General features: G+C 42.4%; 1 protein-coding gene across 19 annotated transcripts in view; it reads right to left on the bottom strand.

Moving 5' to 3' along the window:
- Positions 1–17,815, bottom strand: part of BAZ2B (bromodomain adjacent to zinc finger domain 2B) — a 319,623-nt gene that overhangs the window by 23,916 nt on the left and 277,892 nt on the right. For 10 of the 19 annotated variants that reach the window (XM_066575975.1, XM_066575966.1, XM_066575965.1 and 7 more), the window contains 6 exons: positions 13,903–13,968; positions 6,796–6,840; positions 5,899–5,925; positions 2,901–2,966; positions 1,395–1,535; positions 538–792 (listed from right to left, as the gene is read on the bottom strand). In XM_066575975.1, coding sequence (XP_066432072.1) covers positions 538–792; positions 1,395–1,535; positions 2,901–2,966; positions 5,899–5,925; positions 6,796–6,840; positions 13,903–13,968 — 600 coding nt within the window. The remainder of the gene's footprint in view (positions 1–537; positions 793–1,394; positions 1,536–2,900; positions 2,967–5,898; positions 5,926–6,795; positions 6,841–13,902; positions 13,969–17,815) is intronic. The other 9 variants (XM_066575978.1, XM_066575971.1, XM_066575977.1 and 6 more) reach the window with 3 other exon arrangements.

Genomic DNA, 17,815 nt, shown 5'->3' with positions numbered 1-17,815 from the left:
CTGTCAGACACATTTTAGGCTGGGTTCACATGGGGCGTATTTTCGTCGGAAATCTCGCGGTTTGGCCGCAGCAAAAACCGGAAGATTTCCGCCGGGAGAACCGCCGCTTAAACCGCGGTCCGGCCACATGCTTTTCCGTTGCGGCCGGCTCTCCCATAGAGGAGAGCGCGGCCGTAACATAAATAAACAAAAAACCGAAAGTAAACAGACATGCTGCTTCTTTTGAAACCGCGGCTGCGGTTTCAGACGGATTTACTGCAGCGGATTAGCCGTCCCGTGTGGACGAGGTTTCTGAGAAACCTCGTCCACATGGCTGGCTAATCCCGAGATTAGCGGCCGCGGGCGGTTTTGCCGCGGGCGGATCTGCTGCGGCAGAACCGCGGCAAATCCGCCCTGTGTGAATCCAGCCTTAGAGTGACTTAGTAGTAAATTGGTGGTCTAGGGTGATGAAATGGTTAATATCAATGTCTATTTTCTATGTTGGTCTAGGAATCGCATATGATTAATATCTAATTGCTGAAAAAGCTGCAAATTTACCTTATATCCTGGAGGAACTCCAGGATCACACACAGCTGCAGACAGGAGCCTTACTAGCAGATCTAGAACCTCTCCCAGACTTTCCTCTATATTTAATAAGCCTTCTTGAAAGATGTTCAAAGACGGGATATCATTGTGGATGTCAAAGTCCAAAACTTTTCCAAAGTTACGTAGGAATTGTACCACCATGAGACAGTTGGAGAATGTGCTACCAGACAGGACCAGACCTGGGATACGTGGCAGATCTGGCAAGGGCTGAAAGAAGAAAAAGAAGTGTGAGAAAGCATCTTTTTAATCAAATTGCCAGTCATGTTAAAACATAAGCAAAAGCACTAAACTGTAAAGTTGGCATTTAGGTAACATATTTCCTAATTTTGATGGGACCTCTCATGCTCTTAAGATTGCCAAAAAAGACAAATATCTAGATCTTCATGAAAACAAACAGTAATAGTATTATGCCCATACACTGAAACAAGCGGTAAACTGACTAGTCTAGAAGGATATAGTCACGCTAGATATATACCATCTGTATATAGCAAAACAGCAGTGACCTCATTACATCCAAGTTCCTGCAAGTTTTTGTTTTCATAGGTGAAGCCAGATGTAAAACCCCTTATTTTTAGTGAATTCGCAACACTTAGTGGATTTAAGATACTACTGAAGTGCAGAGAGGTAGGCGCTCCCAACCCAATTCTCCCCTTGCTCAACCGAAAACCAAAGAAGCAACAAGAAAGCTCTCGGTCTAGTGATAGAAAGGCATCTAAAAGCTACAAATATCTGAATGAGATCAGACTCCCTTGGTAAAACATGGTTTACAGGTGTGTAGGGTCTGTACTAGAAGATCTACATACACATACCTTTTGGTCAGCCAAGCACATATCTTCAGTTGGCTTCTTAAGCTCCTTGGCCAGCTCTAGTTCTAAGCGGCGTTGTTCAAGTTTACGTTCCTTATTCAGGCGTTTCTCATCTTGCTTTTCTTGTTTTAAACGCTCTCTCTCCTATAGGAAAAATGACAGTGTACATGTAAACCGTAATGCCATTGATTGGCCTTTATAATGGCGAACTGCGAGTACTACTCCAGGTGCATAAAGTGGCTAGGGCAGTCTTGCAGGGCAAATACTCTGAGTGCCAGGGGGTGTAACAAGCTCATCTACCTTAGGGTGGATTTACATGGGACGACCGACAAATGCATAAATGCCCAACCGTCTTCATAAGACTTATCGCTCTTGTGCTTTCAGACAGGAGCAATAGTTGCTCAGTGAATGGAGGCAGAGTGCTCTGGAGATCTCATCTAGCCTCCATTCACTGTGAACAGGCAGTCATTCAGAGATGAGCGATTGCCTGTTTACACTGAGCGAGAACTCGTTTACTAGTTGCTTAGATGATTTGGCTTTATATGGGACACGGGTTGGCCGAAAAATCGTTCAAACGAGCGATTTTTGGTAATAGTTGTCCCGTGTAAACATGGGACCTAGCAGAGTATGAGGCAAGAGATTGCTGAGTAGTCACTGGTCACTTAGTTTCTGCTCAGTATAAACAGACAGTCATTCATCTTTGAACAACTGCATGTTCACAACGAATGGAGGCGAGTGGCTGGAAGAGCTCTCCGTTGCACTCCATTCACTGAACAACTATCGCTCCTGCGTTAGGCGATAAGTCATAGGGCAACTATGGGGAGCTTAGTCACAGTCTTAGTCACGGCTGCTGTCTGACTCTGCAGGTTTTTAAGAAAGTGATGATGTCACCGTCATGTGATCAGAGGCGGAGCTCAGAGCCCAGGTGACTGATAGCAGATTCTGTAAGCACACAGCTGGTGTCAGGCGCTGCATGTAACTCATTTACAGACAGGTGGTCATTAGTATTTAGAGTGGCATCTTCACATGTAACTCACACAGTCACTCACTTACAGACAGGTGGTCGTTAGCATGCCACAGCAACTGAGGCCGTGGGGCTTGTAGGGCATGTAGTCTGTTTGTAATCTGCACAGGGATGAAGGACCTGTGATGACGCCATCGTCATGTGATATGGGGCAAAGCATGTAACTCACTCACTCACAGACGGACAGGTGATAGTTAGTATTTTGCTTACTGTTGTAATTGCACATTTTACCATCTCTTACACTGCTGCGATCAATAACAATGATTCCTTTAATTAAGTTTGTAATAACTGTACAGACCTGTTTGGATCCTCATCTTAAAGGGATATTCCCATGATGGTAAGTGATAGTCCCTTCATTGTTGCGATTGTCAGGGTTCCAGAGGTTGGATCCCACAATCATAATGTTATGGAAAATTGTAGTGATGTGCCCTAACATTATAAAATAGGAATATCCCTTTAACTTAGATTGCATTGCCTTCACCTACCTCTGCCTTTTTACGAGCTTCTACAGCCTTCAGAAGCATTATATGCTGTCTTCTCCTCTCTCGTTCCTAGCAAGATAAAGGCAGAATAAGATACAGAAAGCCACATTCGCCGTTGGAAAAATAATAAAATACACAAGGCATTTAGTGAACATGAAGCTGAGAGCTGCAGATTTAGCACTGACACTAGTCACAGTGAATGCTATAAATACAAGGCACATAAGGTCAAGTTGTGCACGTTTTAGTCAAGGTTTAGAAAGCGGGTACACAATCATAAGCGGTAAAAGTAAAGCAATGAAAAATGAAGACAGTGTAAAAAAAAATAAATTGCACAAAGTATACTCATGGTCAGTTGCAGCACGATGTTCTGTTGTAAGTTCACTAACAGGATAGAAAGCATAAATGCTGGCTGAACAGATTGGCTGAAATGGGGGCCGTCACCTCTATGGTTATGCCCACCTCGAAAAACCATTTTACAGATTATTTATAGATAGAATCTACATGAAAATCTGAATAACTTTGTAAATATCTTGCATTACTTATCTTGTACTGATCCTAAGTCACTGTCACAGCATGCCGGCCATGTTGATATCGCAGCGTTACGTCCGCAACACAGAAAAGTTGACTTCAGCCCAAGCCATGTGACAGTGGCGAATGTGCGCTGTCATTTGGCACTGGACACCGACCAGTCTACATCCATCTGATATTTGATCTGACTTGTTGGAGGGCAGGTGTTGTCCCCAGATGGACATTCAGTCACTCTTATGGAATATATATTCCAGCCCTTCCTTTCAGAGGGTGGCAGTTATTCCTCTGTTAGTGAATTCCTAATCCAGTCCTCATCCCTCTGATGTCATTCTTCCTTCTGCTTCCTATACTATGGTGTATATTGCAATTAACATCTGGTCATTGTCATCCCCTTATCCATCTAGGGACAGCTTAGGAAACCCCCAGGTTCCAGAAGTGGGGCCGCCCTCGTCAGGATAATCACCCTGCTTTAGGCAGGGTTTTTGCTGTATTAGTACGTTAGAGGGATATTTCCCTTTTCCCCCTCTAGTTATGTATTACTCATTTTGTTCTCTGAGATTTCTAAAGTGTATAGCTGTCCTTTTGGACAACTATTATGTCTGATCCTTATGAGGCGTTTTAGGAGTCCAGCTTGGAAGTAACAGCTATAGCCTGTAATATAGTCTAGAGCAGTGGTGGCAAACCTATGGCATGCGTGCCAGAGGTGGCACGCAGAGCCCTTCCTGCTGGCACGTGCTGCCGTCAGCCGCTCACCATGTTAGTGAATACCAGCGGCGGCTGCGGCTCCCCTGTCGGCATTCACTCAGCACTGCTAGCGGCACTGATCCAGGCGCACACTGTGACGTCAGTGTGCAGCCGGGATCCTCCCCCTGCCCTCCCCCGATGTCTCCACTTGGCTCCACAAGAGCAGGGGAGGAGGCATCTGGCAGTCACTATTACTACTGGGGGCCACTGTGCAGTGTCACTATTACCGCCGGGGCCGGTCTGGTGGGGTCACTATTATCACTGGAGTTGCTCTGGAGGGGTCACTATCACTGCTGGGATATGTTTACAAGAGGTGGAAATGCTGCAGAATGTCCTCAGCGGAAGTTTCTGTAGCAAATTCCACAGCATTTTCGCATCCAAAAGCAGTCAAAATCTGCACGCTGTCTATTTTGAAGCAGCCCTGTCCTTTTTAGAATGATAGGGGTAAAATCATACGTCGTTATAAGCCCCGCCCCCTGACGTGTTGGCACTTTGTGATAAATAAGTGCGTTTTGGGTTGCAGTTTGGGCACTCGATCTCTAAGAGGTTCGCCATCACTGGTCTAGAGCTTCATTCCAAATTTTGCTGGTTGTCAATGACAACAGACCGCAAGCTTGTCTTTTGACAGATCTACAGACTCTCAGTCTAAAAAAAACTACACTTCCTAGAACAACCTCTTCTTAGACATTTAGTCAGTACGACATGCTAGATGATTTCAGCTCTGAAGCCTGCAGAATTCTGAATCCAGCTCTGGAATATACTACAGTTAATAAATCCGGATCAGTACAAGATAAAATATGCAATGTCTTTACAAAGTTACTCAACTTTTAAATGACATTCAAAGAATAGAATACCCTTTCTTGCTATGTATAATAGTTTAGTCCACAAAGTGCAGGTGACCTGCCCATTTGCGGCATGGTTTTTAACGGCTTATCCAACTAGGAGTCTATTTGCCTAAATTAAAGCTTGCTCTTGAGGTCAGATTAAAGAATATGCTAAGGAACTGCATAGATGGCAATTCCCTAATAGAACATTATGACTATGAATGCTTCCTTCTGCTGCAGTTCTATTTTACGAGGCTGCAGGAAGTTTTCAAATTCCCCAGGGTTGCACAGCAGACCTGTCAGCAGACTACAGCCTGTAGATTATAGCAATACATGGCTGCGTTGCACTGGCTGTATCTGCTGATGTCTGCAGGTGCGTAATAACATTGGGGAATTGCTCTTTATGTGTATGTAAACATGAGGACTGTTCATGAAGAATATAAACATGCATGAATGTAAAAATAAAAGGATTATCCAACTGACGCTCCTTTGATGCAGTGCATAAAGTTAGTGATGCTGCACCTTTTAATGTATGTATGCCTCTCAATAAATACATCTGGTGCAAAGAATCGCTAGTAATATCAAGCTCGGAATTTAGAAAGGAAATGTTCTATTTTTTTTTTCTTTATGCAAATGTGCAAGGGCACAATCAGCTAAATATAATCCTGTCAGCTTAACGGAGATACAGCCTTTAGATCAGCAGTGTGACATGTATTAGTCTATCCTGGGTTAATTAGCGGATGTATGCAATGCACTGCACTGTTAAGCCATGCAGGGGAAGATGTCGTATGACAGCAGCCAGTGCTACACTTTATGCATTGCTAGGACAACCATATCACAACCAAAAAAAAAATAAAAAAATCACGATGCGGTGTTAAGACGTACAAAAATAAACATACCCATACCATATCTAGTCTATGCCTCTCCAACTCCTGGTAGAAAGAGTTGGCACATCATTATGAAACAGAAATAAATGCAGATTACAAAATAACCATTTGTGAAGAAAAAAAAAGTCAAATTACCCCCAGAAGCACCCAAAACCAAAGCAAGGCAGGTAATACGTAAGCAGGAAATACGGTGCAATTATTCTACCTATTGTGAGATATTCCACTATACTGCCACTAGAAAGTAGGTAAAGGAGTAGCAATACATTATACATCCGGTACATATAGAGAAATGCTGTTTTGGTACTAGTATCTGGGAGCTAGTGACACCCTTCAGGGAGAAAGAAATAAGGCTCCTTTAAAAAAATTTGTGCAAAAGAAAACATTAAAAGATCCAAAGCATCCAATCAGATCACAGAATCTATTTTCTGGTTGGATTAAATGGGAAATGTTTCCCTTTACTGTAATAGGAGCCACAGAGTCATGTGACCCAATTATGTAATCACTTGGGTAGTAACTAGAGATGAGCGAGCGTACTCGCTAAGGCAAACTACTTGAGCGAGTAGTGCCTTATGCGAGTACTTGCCCGCTCGTCTCAAAAGATTCGGGTGCCGGAGGGGGTAGGCGGTGAGTTGCGGGAGTGAGCAGAGGGGAGCGGGGGCTAGAAAGTGAGAGAGAGATCTCCCCCCCGTTCCTCCCTGCTCTTCCCCGCCGGCACCCGAATCTTTTAAGGTACTCGCATAAGGCACTACTCGCTCGAGTAATTTGCCTTAGCGAGTACGCTCGCTCATCTCTAGTAGTAAGCTATCTTGCAAAATGGAAGCTTCCAATCACATGTGGGTAACTGCTACACTTTAACAATATTAACATATGTATGTAATTTAACATAGCACTGATTAAAATAAGAAAAGTACAGACCTGGTGCTTCAAGAGAACGGCCTGCTGACGTCGCATTTCCTTCTCCTTTAGGAAGAAAACAGATATTTTGTATTAGTAGAATCAATTATATAAATGTTTAACTCCATAACTAAATGAATACAGAATTAATTGTGTCTTCCATTCTAAATAACTAAATACGCTGCTTTCACGCCTGCGTTAGGGCTCGGTTCAGGTCTCCATCTTTCCACTCTCTCCATTTTTGGAAGAGAGAAACTGATATAAAACAGAAAAAAAATGATTAGTTTTTTCCCCCCATTTACTTCAATGAGGTTTAAAAAAAACAACAAAAAACACAGAAAGCAAACAAAAAAAATTTCCAATTGCTTCTATTCCATCAGGTATCCATTTTTTTGGATGGAAAAATAATGCTACAGACTGCGCTATTTTTCCATCCGAAATAATGGAAACCTAACGGAATAGAAGCAAACAGAAGCCTCTCCATTGCTTTCCATTTTTTAAACCCCATTAAAATCAATGGGGAAAAAAATAAATACTTTTTTTTTCAGTTTTAAAAACAGAGCAGAGGGATGGAAACGCTTAAATGAGCCCTAAAGTAGGTGTGAGAACAGCCATAGACAAACAACTAGGATTGCTTAGGAAAAACATGTTTTCAAACTGCCTTAACTTTAGCATACTTGACTAGATAAGCAGAGTGAAAAAAAACAAAAAAACATGCTTTTGGAAGAGTCAAGAAACAGTGGAGACCATAGCCGGCCTTAGATATGTGTGGCCCATGTGGTCACACAGGGCACCAGACTTCGGCTTCTGGGGAGCACCAGGCGGATGTAGGCTGGGGGCGGTTGCTCCTTTATGTCCGCCCAACCAGATGATCTCTCCCTTAGTTGCAGCATCTTGTGGAGCTATATGAATCATCCTCATCCTGGCGCTCCTCTGATATTTTGAGGTGCCGCTGCCAACCTGCTGCTGTTATGAGCTTTGTTGTGGTGCTGTATTTATGTGTGTTATGATCTTGCTTCTGGTACTATTCTTATGCTATAAGCTTGGTTTTGATATTATTTCTACAGACTGAGCTTTGTTTTGGTGCTGTATCCATGTCATGAGTTTGGTTCTAGTGCAGTATATATTCACTAAACTTTTTTAGTGTGGATATGTTCCTTTTTTGCTGCTCTATGCACAAGCAGAATACAGACAAACAGCCTATCAATGCAATATATATTGTTATTTTTTCTTATGATGGAGGTGCCAGAAAAAAAAATTCTGCATAGTGTACCATCCAACCTAATGTAAGACTGGCACTGATGGAGAAAGACTACAAGCACCCCCTAACAACGGGGTAACGAATAATTACAATTCACTGGGGAAACCCCTAAAAAATAACCGTTATTAAATAAATATATTAAAAATTGGGTCACTAAAATAAAATAAACAAATACACACATGTGAACGTGAAAGATAGTAGCTTTATAGGCTCCCGGTGATTAACACTATCTACTAGAGAAAGGCGTTGAGCTGTAACATTTATCAGAATACTATCATTGATGAATCTAAGCGGGGTCTTTCACTTTTTGGGTAGGGACTTACTCGACTATCTTTTCATAAGGAGATTTTCATCACTTTTTCCTTACTGGGAGTTTAGATTAATGCGCTGGGGTGAATATTCTGTTCTGGCAATGTATCTGACTTTTTATACCAGACCAGTGCTATCTTCTCTGAATCCCTTGTTTCTCTATCATATGCAATTGGTATTGGACAACTGAGTGTGTGTCCTCTGCCACTCGCAGAAGAGCATTTGTACATAATTATTGGCCCAATTTTTAATATATTTATTTAGTAAAGGTTATTTGTTTAGGGGTTTCCCCGTGAATTGCTTATTTAACGTTTCCCCTCTTCTGCTATACTGTGATTGAATGAATAATTGCAAAATTACAATTTTAGTCATTGCTTCACCCTAGCTAGCCAGCAGATGGCAAAGCAGAGCAGTAGCTTACACTGACCATTGCAGACTGCCGCTGTAGTGATGTAACAAAGCTGAGTGGGTCATCTGGCACAATGTGTTATGGTATGGAAAATGAACATTACCTTTGGTTTTCTATAGGACTGCAGAAACATCTGCTGATTTATCTTATTGCACAGAACATTCAAAGTGCAAATAAAAACTGTTTGATGACAAACTCAGCTCTATTGCATTTGCCGGTTTATGTGGATTCCATTCCGAAAAATCTTTGCCAAAAGTTGGACTATAATTATACTCTTCTGTATATTCTGAAATATACAGAAGTACAGATGCTTTACATTGTTCATGTCTTTAGAACATAAGTTAAAGCCAAATTATGGTTAAACATAAGAAATTTGGAGCGTCTGCCCTTCCTGTTCCTTAATCAATCTGTTTTTCTGTTAACTGTTCATGAAAGTGAGTCCGAGTAAAAGAAAACAGTAAAAATAATATTCAGGGCAACTATTAGGTAAACATGAGGGCAATCGATATGAAGGGCTATGAGACATACTGTAAATGCTGTATGTATAGCAATTGTAGAGACTGGAAAACTCTACATTCTATATACACACATGCTTCATCCATTCATCTGCAGATGGTAAATATATTGGTATATATTGCCTTTACGGTTATAAACTGCGCTCTTCTAGTCTGTCCAACCTCCCAGCAGGACATGTTTTATGTGTTTTCCTTTCTATCATGTTTATTGAAATACAGTTTAACAGTTCGGTAACTTTCTAACATACTCTAATTCATTTTCACACCATTTTTACTTGCTATATAAGGGTATGGAAATGTTTTTACTTACACCCAGGGGCTGTAAATTCATATGCACCTAGTCCTGCTCATATTGTATTCAGTCTAGACAGTCCTCTGTGAGCGAACCAACCTGGACTCGAAATTGATACATTTTACCTGCACTGACACTTTGTAGTAAAGTTGAAGAACAAGAGAGATTTGTGTAGCTGCTGGATGAAGATTGTCTAGACTGTATAAAACTATAGCAAAACCTCAGCTGTGAGAAGTATAAGGTGTGAACTGGTTTTCAGGATATGGATGTGAGCAAGAATATTCCTATTCAATAAGATGGTGAGTGATAGTGAGGAGAAAAGATGGAGCAAGACCAGATGGATCTGGATAGATAACATGCCCACGTAGTATAACTGGGACTAAATTGGTTAAGAAAACAACTAGAGATGAGCGAGTATACTCGTTTCGAGTAATTACTCGATCGAGCACCGCGATTTTCGAGTACTTCCGTACTCGGGTGAAAAGATTCGGGGGGCGTGGCGGAGTGGGGGGTAGCAGTGGGGAACAGGGCGGAGCCCTCTCTCTCTCCCTCTTCCCTGCAACCCCCCACTCACCCACGGCGCCCCCCGAATCTTTTCGCCCGAGTACGGAAGTACTCGAAAATCACAACGCTCGGGCGAAAAAGGGGTGTGGCCGAGTAGGTTCGCTCATCTCTAAAAACAACCCATTGTTTTAAGCGGAGGTGCTGCCCAATCAGAAGTTGCCCTGCGGAAGCAGGGAATGGTGCTTGGTACAAAGTGAAGATACTGGTGAAAGACTGGTGAATTGGTGCAACCTTTCTGCAAATAAACTACAATCGTGGATTATAATAGAAGTCAGCATATAAAATATGTTCCGGGGTATTAAAACCCCTTCATCAGTTGATCTGGGATAAAATGTCAGGGTGAAAATGTGAACCGGGTGCCGGCAGGTGTGGACAAGTGGCACTTTGCCAGGCATGTACGGTCTGGAGGGTTTGGTGGGCAGTGACCTTTTATCTCAGCTCAACTGATGAAGGGGATTTAATGCCCTGAAAGGTAGTTTGCTTGTCAGCTTTTAAGATAATTCAATAAATAAAATTTTAATCATCCACACGATTGTGATTTATTTGGGGAAAATTTGCTTCAATTCACCAGTCTGTATTTTCACTTTGCACCTTGCAGATGGTGAGGAACTGAAGCATAAAAGTATAATAACCCTTTCCAATCCACTGTCTGACGTCTGAAGACATTCTGATTGAAGGCTGTATAGATAGCTCCAATGTCGGGAGACGTCCGGCTGGGTATTGTTACTGTAGATTACTGGCCGCTATGTTATCGGGGACGTCCAGCATGTCTCATACCGCAATACTGTCTCTAGCCAGCAGACGGCACAATTGTATAATGTCAGAAAGAGAAAGCCCCCTAGGAAACCCTGAATCCAAAATTGGATTGCAAAGGGTTAAAGGGGTTGTACCCGGATCACAAATTATTCCCTATCCACAGGATAAGGAACAATTTGTTGATCGTTGGGGATCTCACCTCTGAGACTCCTACCAATCCCCAGAACGGGAACCCCATGTCCCCCTAAGCCTGATAGGTAGGGTCGCTTCTCCCGCCACAGTGATGTCAGAATGAATAGAACGATAGCTGAGCATGCATGGCCACCATTCCATTTATTTCAAAGGGGCTGACGGAAATACCCAACTGAAGCATTGATTTGTAATGTATTCGTTCAGATGGCCAATTTTTAGCCTTGTTGCGCCGGGAAAGATCGGACACCGGCAACCGAATACGGTAGATGATTTTATACGCGGCCAGAAAAGATAGATCTTGTCTTATCTTTTGCCGGATATAATACGCTGGCTGCTCCCGTAGGCTTCTATGGGAGCTGACAAAAAAGGGAGGGGGTGGGAGTTTAGCAGCGTTCAATGCTACAAAAATATGACAGGTGCCTCTGTTTAGGCATTAAAAGTAATTCTGAGGATTTATGCCGACCAATGGAATTTCAGGCTGCGGTGTATATAAGCCACACCAGGTCGTGTGAATGGACGAGAAAACGCTAATTTTATCCACGACTTGATTAAGGCTTTTCTCCGTTCATGCGATTTTCACCCGCGATGCGGCCAATGTGAAAACGCATTGCCTGTGTCAAAGAGGCCTAAGATTGCATTGTAAAGACTTGATGGCAAATCCCCTTTAAGCTCTACTAATACAAGACTGGACAATCTCCTTTTGCCTTCTCTACCAATTTAAAATGTGTTCACTAAAAGGCAAATTCAGGTAATGTACATATCCATGAACCTCAACCATTCATCAATGTGGTCCAATTCCATTGGGAATACAATGGGGTCCATATACAGTATAGACAGACCTAACTATTCCAAACCAGATTTTACCATGCACTTCATCCTGATCAGATTTGGCTGCAGCTGGGCTTCATTCTAGAGACACGGGTTTCTCAACACAGAAGAACCGGTTTTGTGATTTGGATTATATTATATGACATGCCATTTTGGCATACACGGGACTGCAATTAAAGCTACATTAATTGCATATTATGAGTCACAGGTAAATAAATAATGTAATTAGTGCAGTCCTGGGGCCCTCGATGCCATTTAATGCAGTCTGGGATCAGGGCACGGGTACAATTTACAATCACTGGGACTATTATTTATTATCAAGCATTAGGACATACAGCAAAGAAACAGAAGGTGTCTGAAGGGGATCAAGAGCTAAGAGAAAGGTTAGGCGGGTGTCACACAGGTGTAAGCGCATTTATGCGTGCATTTGTGATGCGTATGTGCACAATGGGCGTTGCGTATTTGCTTGCACATGTGTGTGTTTTACTGTACTTTTTGTGCACGCAAATGGTGTGAATTTGCGCACACCAAAAATCATGCAAGAATGCGCCTATTCATTGAAATGGGAAATTAAGTTATTCAATATGCCCTATTTTCGTGGGCTAATGCACATGAAAAAAAAGCATGCTTAGTTTTTTTTGCGCAAACGAAATGCTTGTGCAAAATACGATTATGTGAATGAACCCATTGAAATCAATGAGTTCTATTCACTGAGCAAATACCCCCTTGTGACACGGGCCTTAGGCAGGGGGGATAGATACAGTAGTGTTTATTCAGGGGCTACAATATGAGGTCTGTCATCTGCAGCCCCATTATTTCTTTGGCTGGTACAATAAACAGTCTCTGATTCCTTCATGATTTTGATTTTGTGTCACAGCCACATTGCACCTCACATAAAGGCAGTGTGATAATAAAATGTCATGCTCCTATAATAAACTATAACATTTCTACATTAAAAAGTTTTTCCTACTATAAAAATTTCTGAAAGATTGATAGGATATGCCATAAATACTTAAAGGGGTTGTCCATTTGTAAACTAAGCCATCAAGAGTAGATTAGCAGGGATCCATCACGTGGGGCCTCCACCAACTAGCTGTTTGCCAGGCTGCTGCACTCAGGGATGGAGCTGATTTCTGCGGGAAACAGGTAGCTTTGTTCCCACTTCAGTGGCCAGGCTCGGTATTACATGCTTGAAATGAATAAGAGCTTTGAGTGTAATACCAAGTCTGGCCACTGCAGTGAAAACTGAGCTGTCTGTTTCCCACAGGCATTAGCTCAGTGCAGAAGCACCCCAGTCTGGAAAACAGCTGATCAGCAGAAAACCCAGATTGCAGACCTCTGCCGATCTACTATTGATGGCCTATCTTGAAGACAGACGATCAATAGTTTACAACTGGACAATCCTTTTAATCATTGGGATCCACTAGGACCTTCAGCACATCCTTACTAATATTGGAAACTGTCAGTGCATGGACAGTCTCCTCTTCCCTGTAAAAGTGGGACCTAGGGCCCTGCTCTTTGTATACAGTGCCATAAATATATACACTTTAAGTAAATTGTGCACCTTTGAACATGGTTTCATTTTTATGTCCAAAATTCTGTGCAGCTACCACTAGAGGGACTTACTGCATATTGGTTTATTATTGAGCTCAACATGAGCTGTATGCAGTAAGCTCCCCCTAGTGGTGGCTGAAGGTAGACAGAATTTCTTTACTGATGGCTGCAGCTATAAGGAAGTAAGAGATCTGGAGCTCAGTGTTCGAAAAATGGAGCCCTACTGCTGTAAACATATGAAACTAATCACTACAATATCTACAGTGATAGATAAAAACCTGGCATTCGTTTTAAGTATTATCATGTAGCACAATTTGACTGTGTGGCCCTGGGACCTTGTGCACCCATGCTCTAGATTCTAGCAAAAGCATGTCAATCAGTCTAATTGCCCTAACCAAAGCAAGTCAGATAGAAAACGGTTGCAAATGATGCTCTTATCTAAACTAACCTTTATTCGTTTCTCGGCCTCCAATATTTTGGCATTTGCTGCGTCTTCTTTCTTTTTCTTTTTAGCCTGTGCATGCAAAACAGGTCTCAAGGTCATGCAAAAGCACAACTACAATCTGAACACTTTATCAGATGCTAGAGAAGCCTTATGTCCTACTGGGTGACAGAACAATACAAGACACAGTGCACAATAGAGCCCTACTTCTCCTGCATGCTAATGCTTATAGTTTGCCTGCCAATTAAATAATGGTTGTGTAGCTAAAGGTCAGACACCTTTCATACTAACACTCCGGCACCGGCTCATCATCCTAAATCAAGCATTAAACATTATGAGATTAGAGATAATAATGTGTTTCTATTGCATAACCCTGTCTCTGCATGTCATTCATGTGAAATAAATAATCAGCCATAAAGAAAATATTAATTGCAACCTGAATGAATGAGGTCTGTGCCCATTTCCCACCAACATACAAGTGCACTGTCATGTATGGATTACATACCACTAACAACAGTTCTGTAGTGGGATCACAGAACACAAAGATGAAATGAACACTATATACTACTTGTCTCCAGGGGCGAACAAACCATATGTGCATTATCTTTTAGAAGGCATGTAAGGGGAATGAGTAGGGGCGTAGATAAAGGCTCATGGGCCGGGGTGCAAAAGTTTATCTTGGGGCCCCAAACTTCTCTAAAGCCCTTAACGCAGAGGCATAACTTGAAGCGCCTGGGCCCCAATACAAAACCTGTAACAGGGCCCCCAACTATAATGCTTTATTCATAGTACTGGGCTCCCTATATGGAGAAGAGAGGCCTTATGGGCCCCCTAAGGCTCCTGGGCCCAGGTGCAACCACATCCCCTGCATCCCCTATAGTTACACCAGTGGGACTGAACTAATACATTTCATAACTCACAACTATTGGTGGACAGTTAAATGACAGGGCATGCTCAATAGTGTTCTTGCCTATTCTCTACTGTCTATGTCCCCCACCAGCTCCTCTCGATGGGATCCAGTCTTGGCATCTCATAAAGGAAGACTCCACTCTGAATCACATTTTACAATATTCTGCCATTTTTACGGGATATTCCAATTTCAAATACAGAAAACGTTCTGCCATTTTCTAATATACTTTGTGTTTCAATTCCTCATCATTTTCAAGATCTCTGCTCGTTGTCAATAAATGGAAACATTGTTGTTTACATCCAGAGACTGGGAACCTCATCCTCCATGTCCAACTGACACAAATACACGGCTTGTTACTCAAGAGAGATGAGATACACTGTAACAAGTCCTGCACCTGTGTGAACAGCACATCATCAGGCAAGGATGTAAACAATGCAATGTTCTATTCACTGACAGCAAGCAGAGATTGTGAGAATAGCAAGAAATTAAAGAACAAAATATATTAGAAACTTCCTTTACATAAAACTGGAAAAGGGTTTGTCCAGGATTAGAGAAACATGACTGTTTTCTTCTAGAAAAGAGTGTCACCCCTGTCCACAGGTTGTTTCTGTTACTGCAGCTCAGCTCTATTGAAGTGAATGGGACGGAGCTGCAATACCACCCACAACCTGTCCACAGGTTGTTTCTGTTACTGCAGCTCAGCTCTATTGAAGTGAATGGGACGGAGCTGCAATACCACCCACAACCTGTCCACAGGTGTGGCACTGTTTTTGGACGATAGCAGCCATGTATGCATTCTGAATATGGAGTTCCCCTTCAAGTCTACACTGAGGCTGTATTCACACAGGCAAGTGCAATTTTGATTATTAAAAAACATTTGCAAAGTATACAATTGTGATCCTTGTTTTATACTCCCATAGAAAATAATGGGTGACTTTTGAACCAGAATTGCACAAAAATAGAACAGGCAGAAATTTTTCAAACTTTTCAGACAGCTGTGGTAGGGAATTCTTTATTCCCCGCAGGAATGAAGAATTCCTTTGCTGCATCTGTCACAGATGTGGCAGGTGCAGCAGGGAATTCTTTTTCCCCACGGGTACGAAGGAAACATCTGCTGCATGCGACAGATGTGTTCTTCATCCCCGCGGGGACACGGCAGCGGCAGACAGGCAAGTATTTTTTGTAGTCTTTTTATTTTTTTTTACACCAAAATTCTTGTTTTTCAGGGAAGAGCCTATATGTAAAGCTCTTTCCTGAAAAACAATTCATGGTGCCGGCAGACCATTATCTTCAATGGAACCGCCGGCTCTCAGCACCCCCGGCAATCAGATACTTTGTTTGGACAAGTGCTACAGCATTTTCAGTGCTTATAGTGCTATGGAGATCCGTTTTAACTGTGGAGCACCGTACTATAAGTAGAGGTGGTACAGTGTATTACAGCTTTGTTTCAGTCACTTGAATAAGACAAATAAGACAATAGCCTAGTTTAAATTGGTCAAGTAAATGGCCAAATAGACAGACAAGTTAGTAAAAGCGTGACCACTCAACAAGCGTAATCACATTCGTCAAATGGACAGTAGAATGAACAGGCAAGCAGTGGGGAGAGTCAAGTTGTAGAGCAGCCAGTATAGTTGCTTACCCACTTGCCCTCTCCTCCCTCCACTTTACGGTCCCTGCATAAACAGACAGAACAGTGGGGAGGAGAGTGCAGAGGCGAGTGGAATAAAGGTAGATAAAATATTCACTGTTTTTCTGGAGGTACTGGGTTTCACATCTGCGATTGAGCCTTCGGTCGGAGGTTCCACCGCAGATCCGGCTCAGAATACTAGAAGAATAAAAGCTGCATGCAGCACTTTTCCTTCTGTCTAAAAGCCGAGCAGCTGAGCGGAAACCGAACGGACCCGATCATAGTCAATGGGGTTCAACCTGTGTTCACTCAGTTCCGTCCAGAGACGGAGCCGTTCGGCTGCGGGGATTCCCATTTCCTGCTCCCCCAACTAAGCAAGAAAACGCAACCCTGAAAGCAGCTGTGAAATCAACCTAATGTAAACACCAGCCTGAAAATGTGAAGGCAAGTCATGTACTGACCCCAGTTACTTGACCAATGTAAATCAAACTAATGCTGCAGTAGAAAAATTACTGCAATACCCTGTACTGCCACTACTAATAGCATGAAATTTGGTGTCATGAACTGACCTCCAGACCAGTGTAGACATTGAAGAGAGTGAAGCGCTCCCTTGAGCATCTATCTGTTCCTACTCATCATACAAATCTATCAATATCAATGTCAGAATATATGTAAAGCAAAAATGCAACGACGCACACATCAGGACATTATGTATTGGACCTCATTTATAAAAGATAATGCCCCAGTTTCCATAAAAAAAGGCAAAATTGGAAGTTCCATGCGCCTTTGCTGTATATGTTCTGTATCATTGCAAATATCAAGGGTTCACTGCTCATACTCCCACCCTTGTGGGTGCAGCATTCTACTGGGCTGGTTACACGTCAAGGACTACTTTTGCATCATTGGGGAAACTTCTTTGCTCTTCTTCTTTGCTCCCACCACCAGGGAGTTCAGTCTCTGAACTATGCATCTATTTTTGGGGGTGCTCCACTCCTATTTTACCTACTGCTACCCCTTCCCTCTTCTGCACCATGTTGTGGGGTACATGCAGTTTCTACTCAACCTGTATCTCTCCATTCTAAATATCCAAAATAACACATTGTACCACTTCTCCAAGTGGTAATATTCCATTGGGAGCCAAGGGCCCATTCACACTAGCGGTTTTAGTTTTCATCTAGCTGTTCCGTTGTGGGAGCAGCTAAACGGAAATGAAAAACGGAAGCAAATGAATAGCTTTCTGCTTGGATTTTACATTGACAGCAATGTCAAAAAAGCTAAAATGTTGCAATACGTTTCGGCTCTTTTTTTAAAACTGGAAACCAAAAGCGCGGCAGTCAAGCTTTTACTTTAAAAACAGAATGGCGAAGAAAAATGAACAAATG

Source organism: Eleutherodactylus coqui, chromosome 8 (genome assembly GCF_035609145.1).
Source record: "Eleutherodactylus coqui strain aEleCoq1 chromosome 8, aEleCoq1.hap1, whole genome shotgun sequence".
Classification (NCBI taxonomy): Eukaryota; Metazoa; Chordata; class Amphibia; order Anura; family Eleutherodactylidae; genus Eleutherodactylus; species Eleutherodactylus coqui.
The sequence above is the reverse complement of the archived record's forward strand: the minus strand, read 5'-3'. Positions and strand labels throughout refer to the sequence as shown.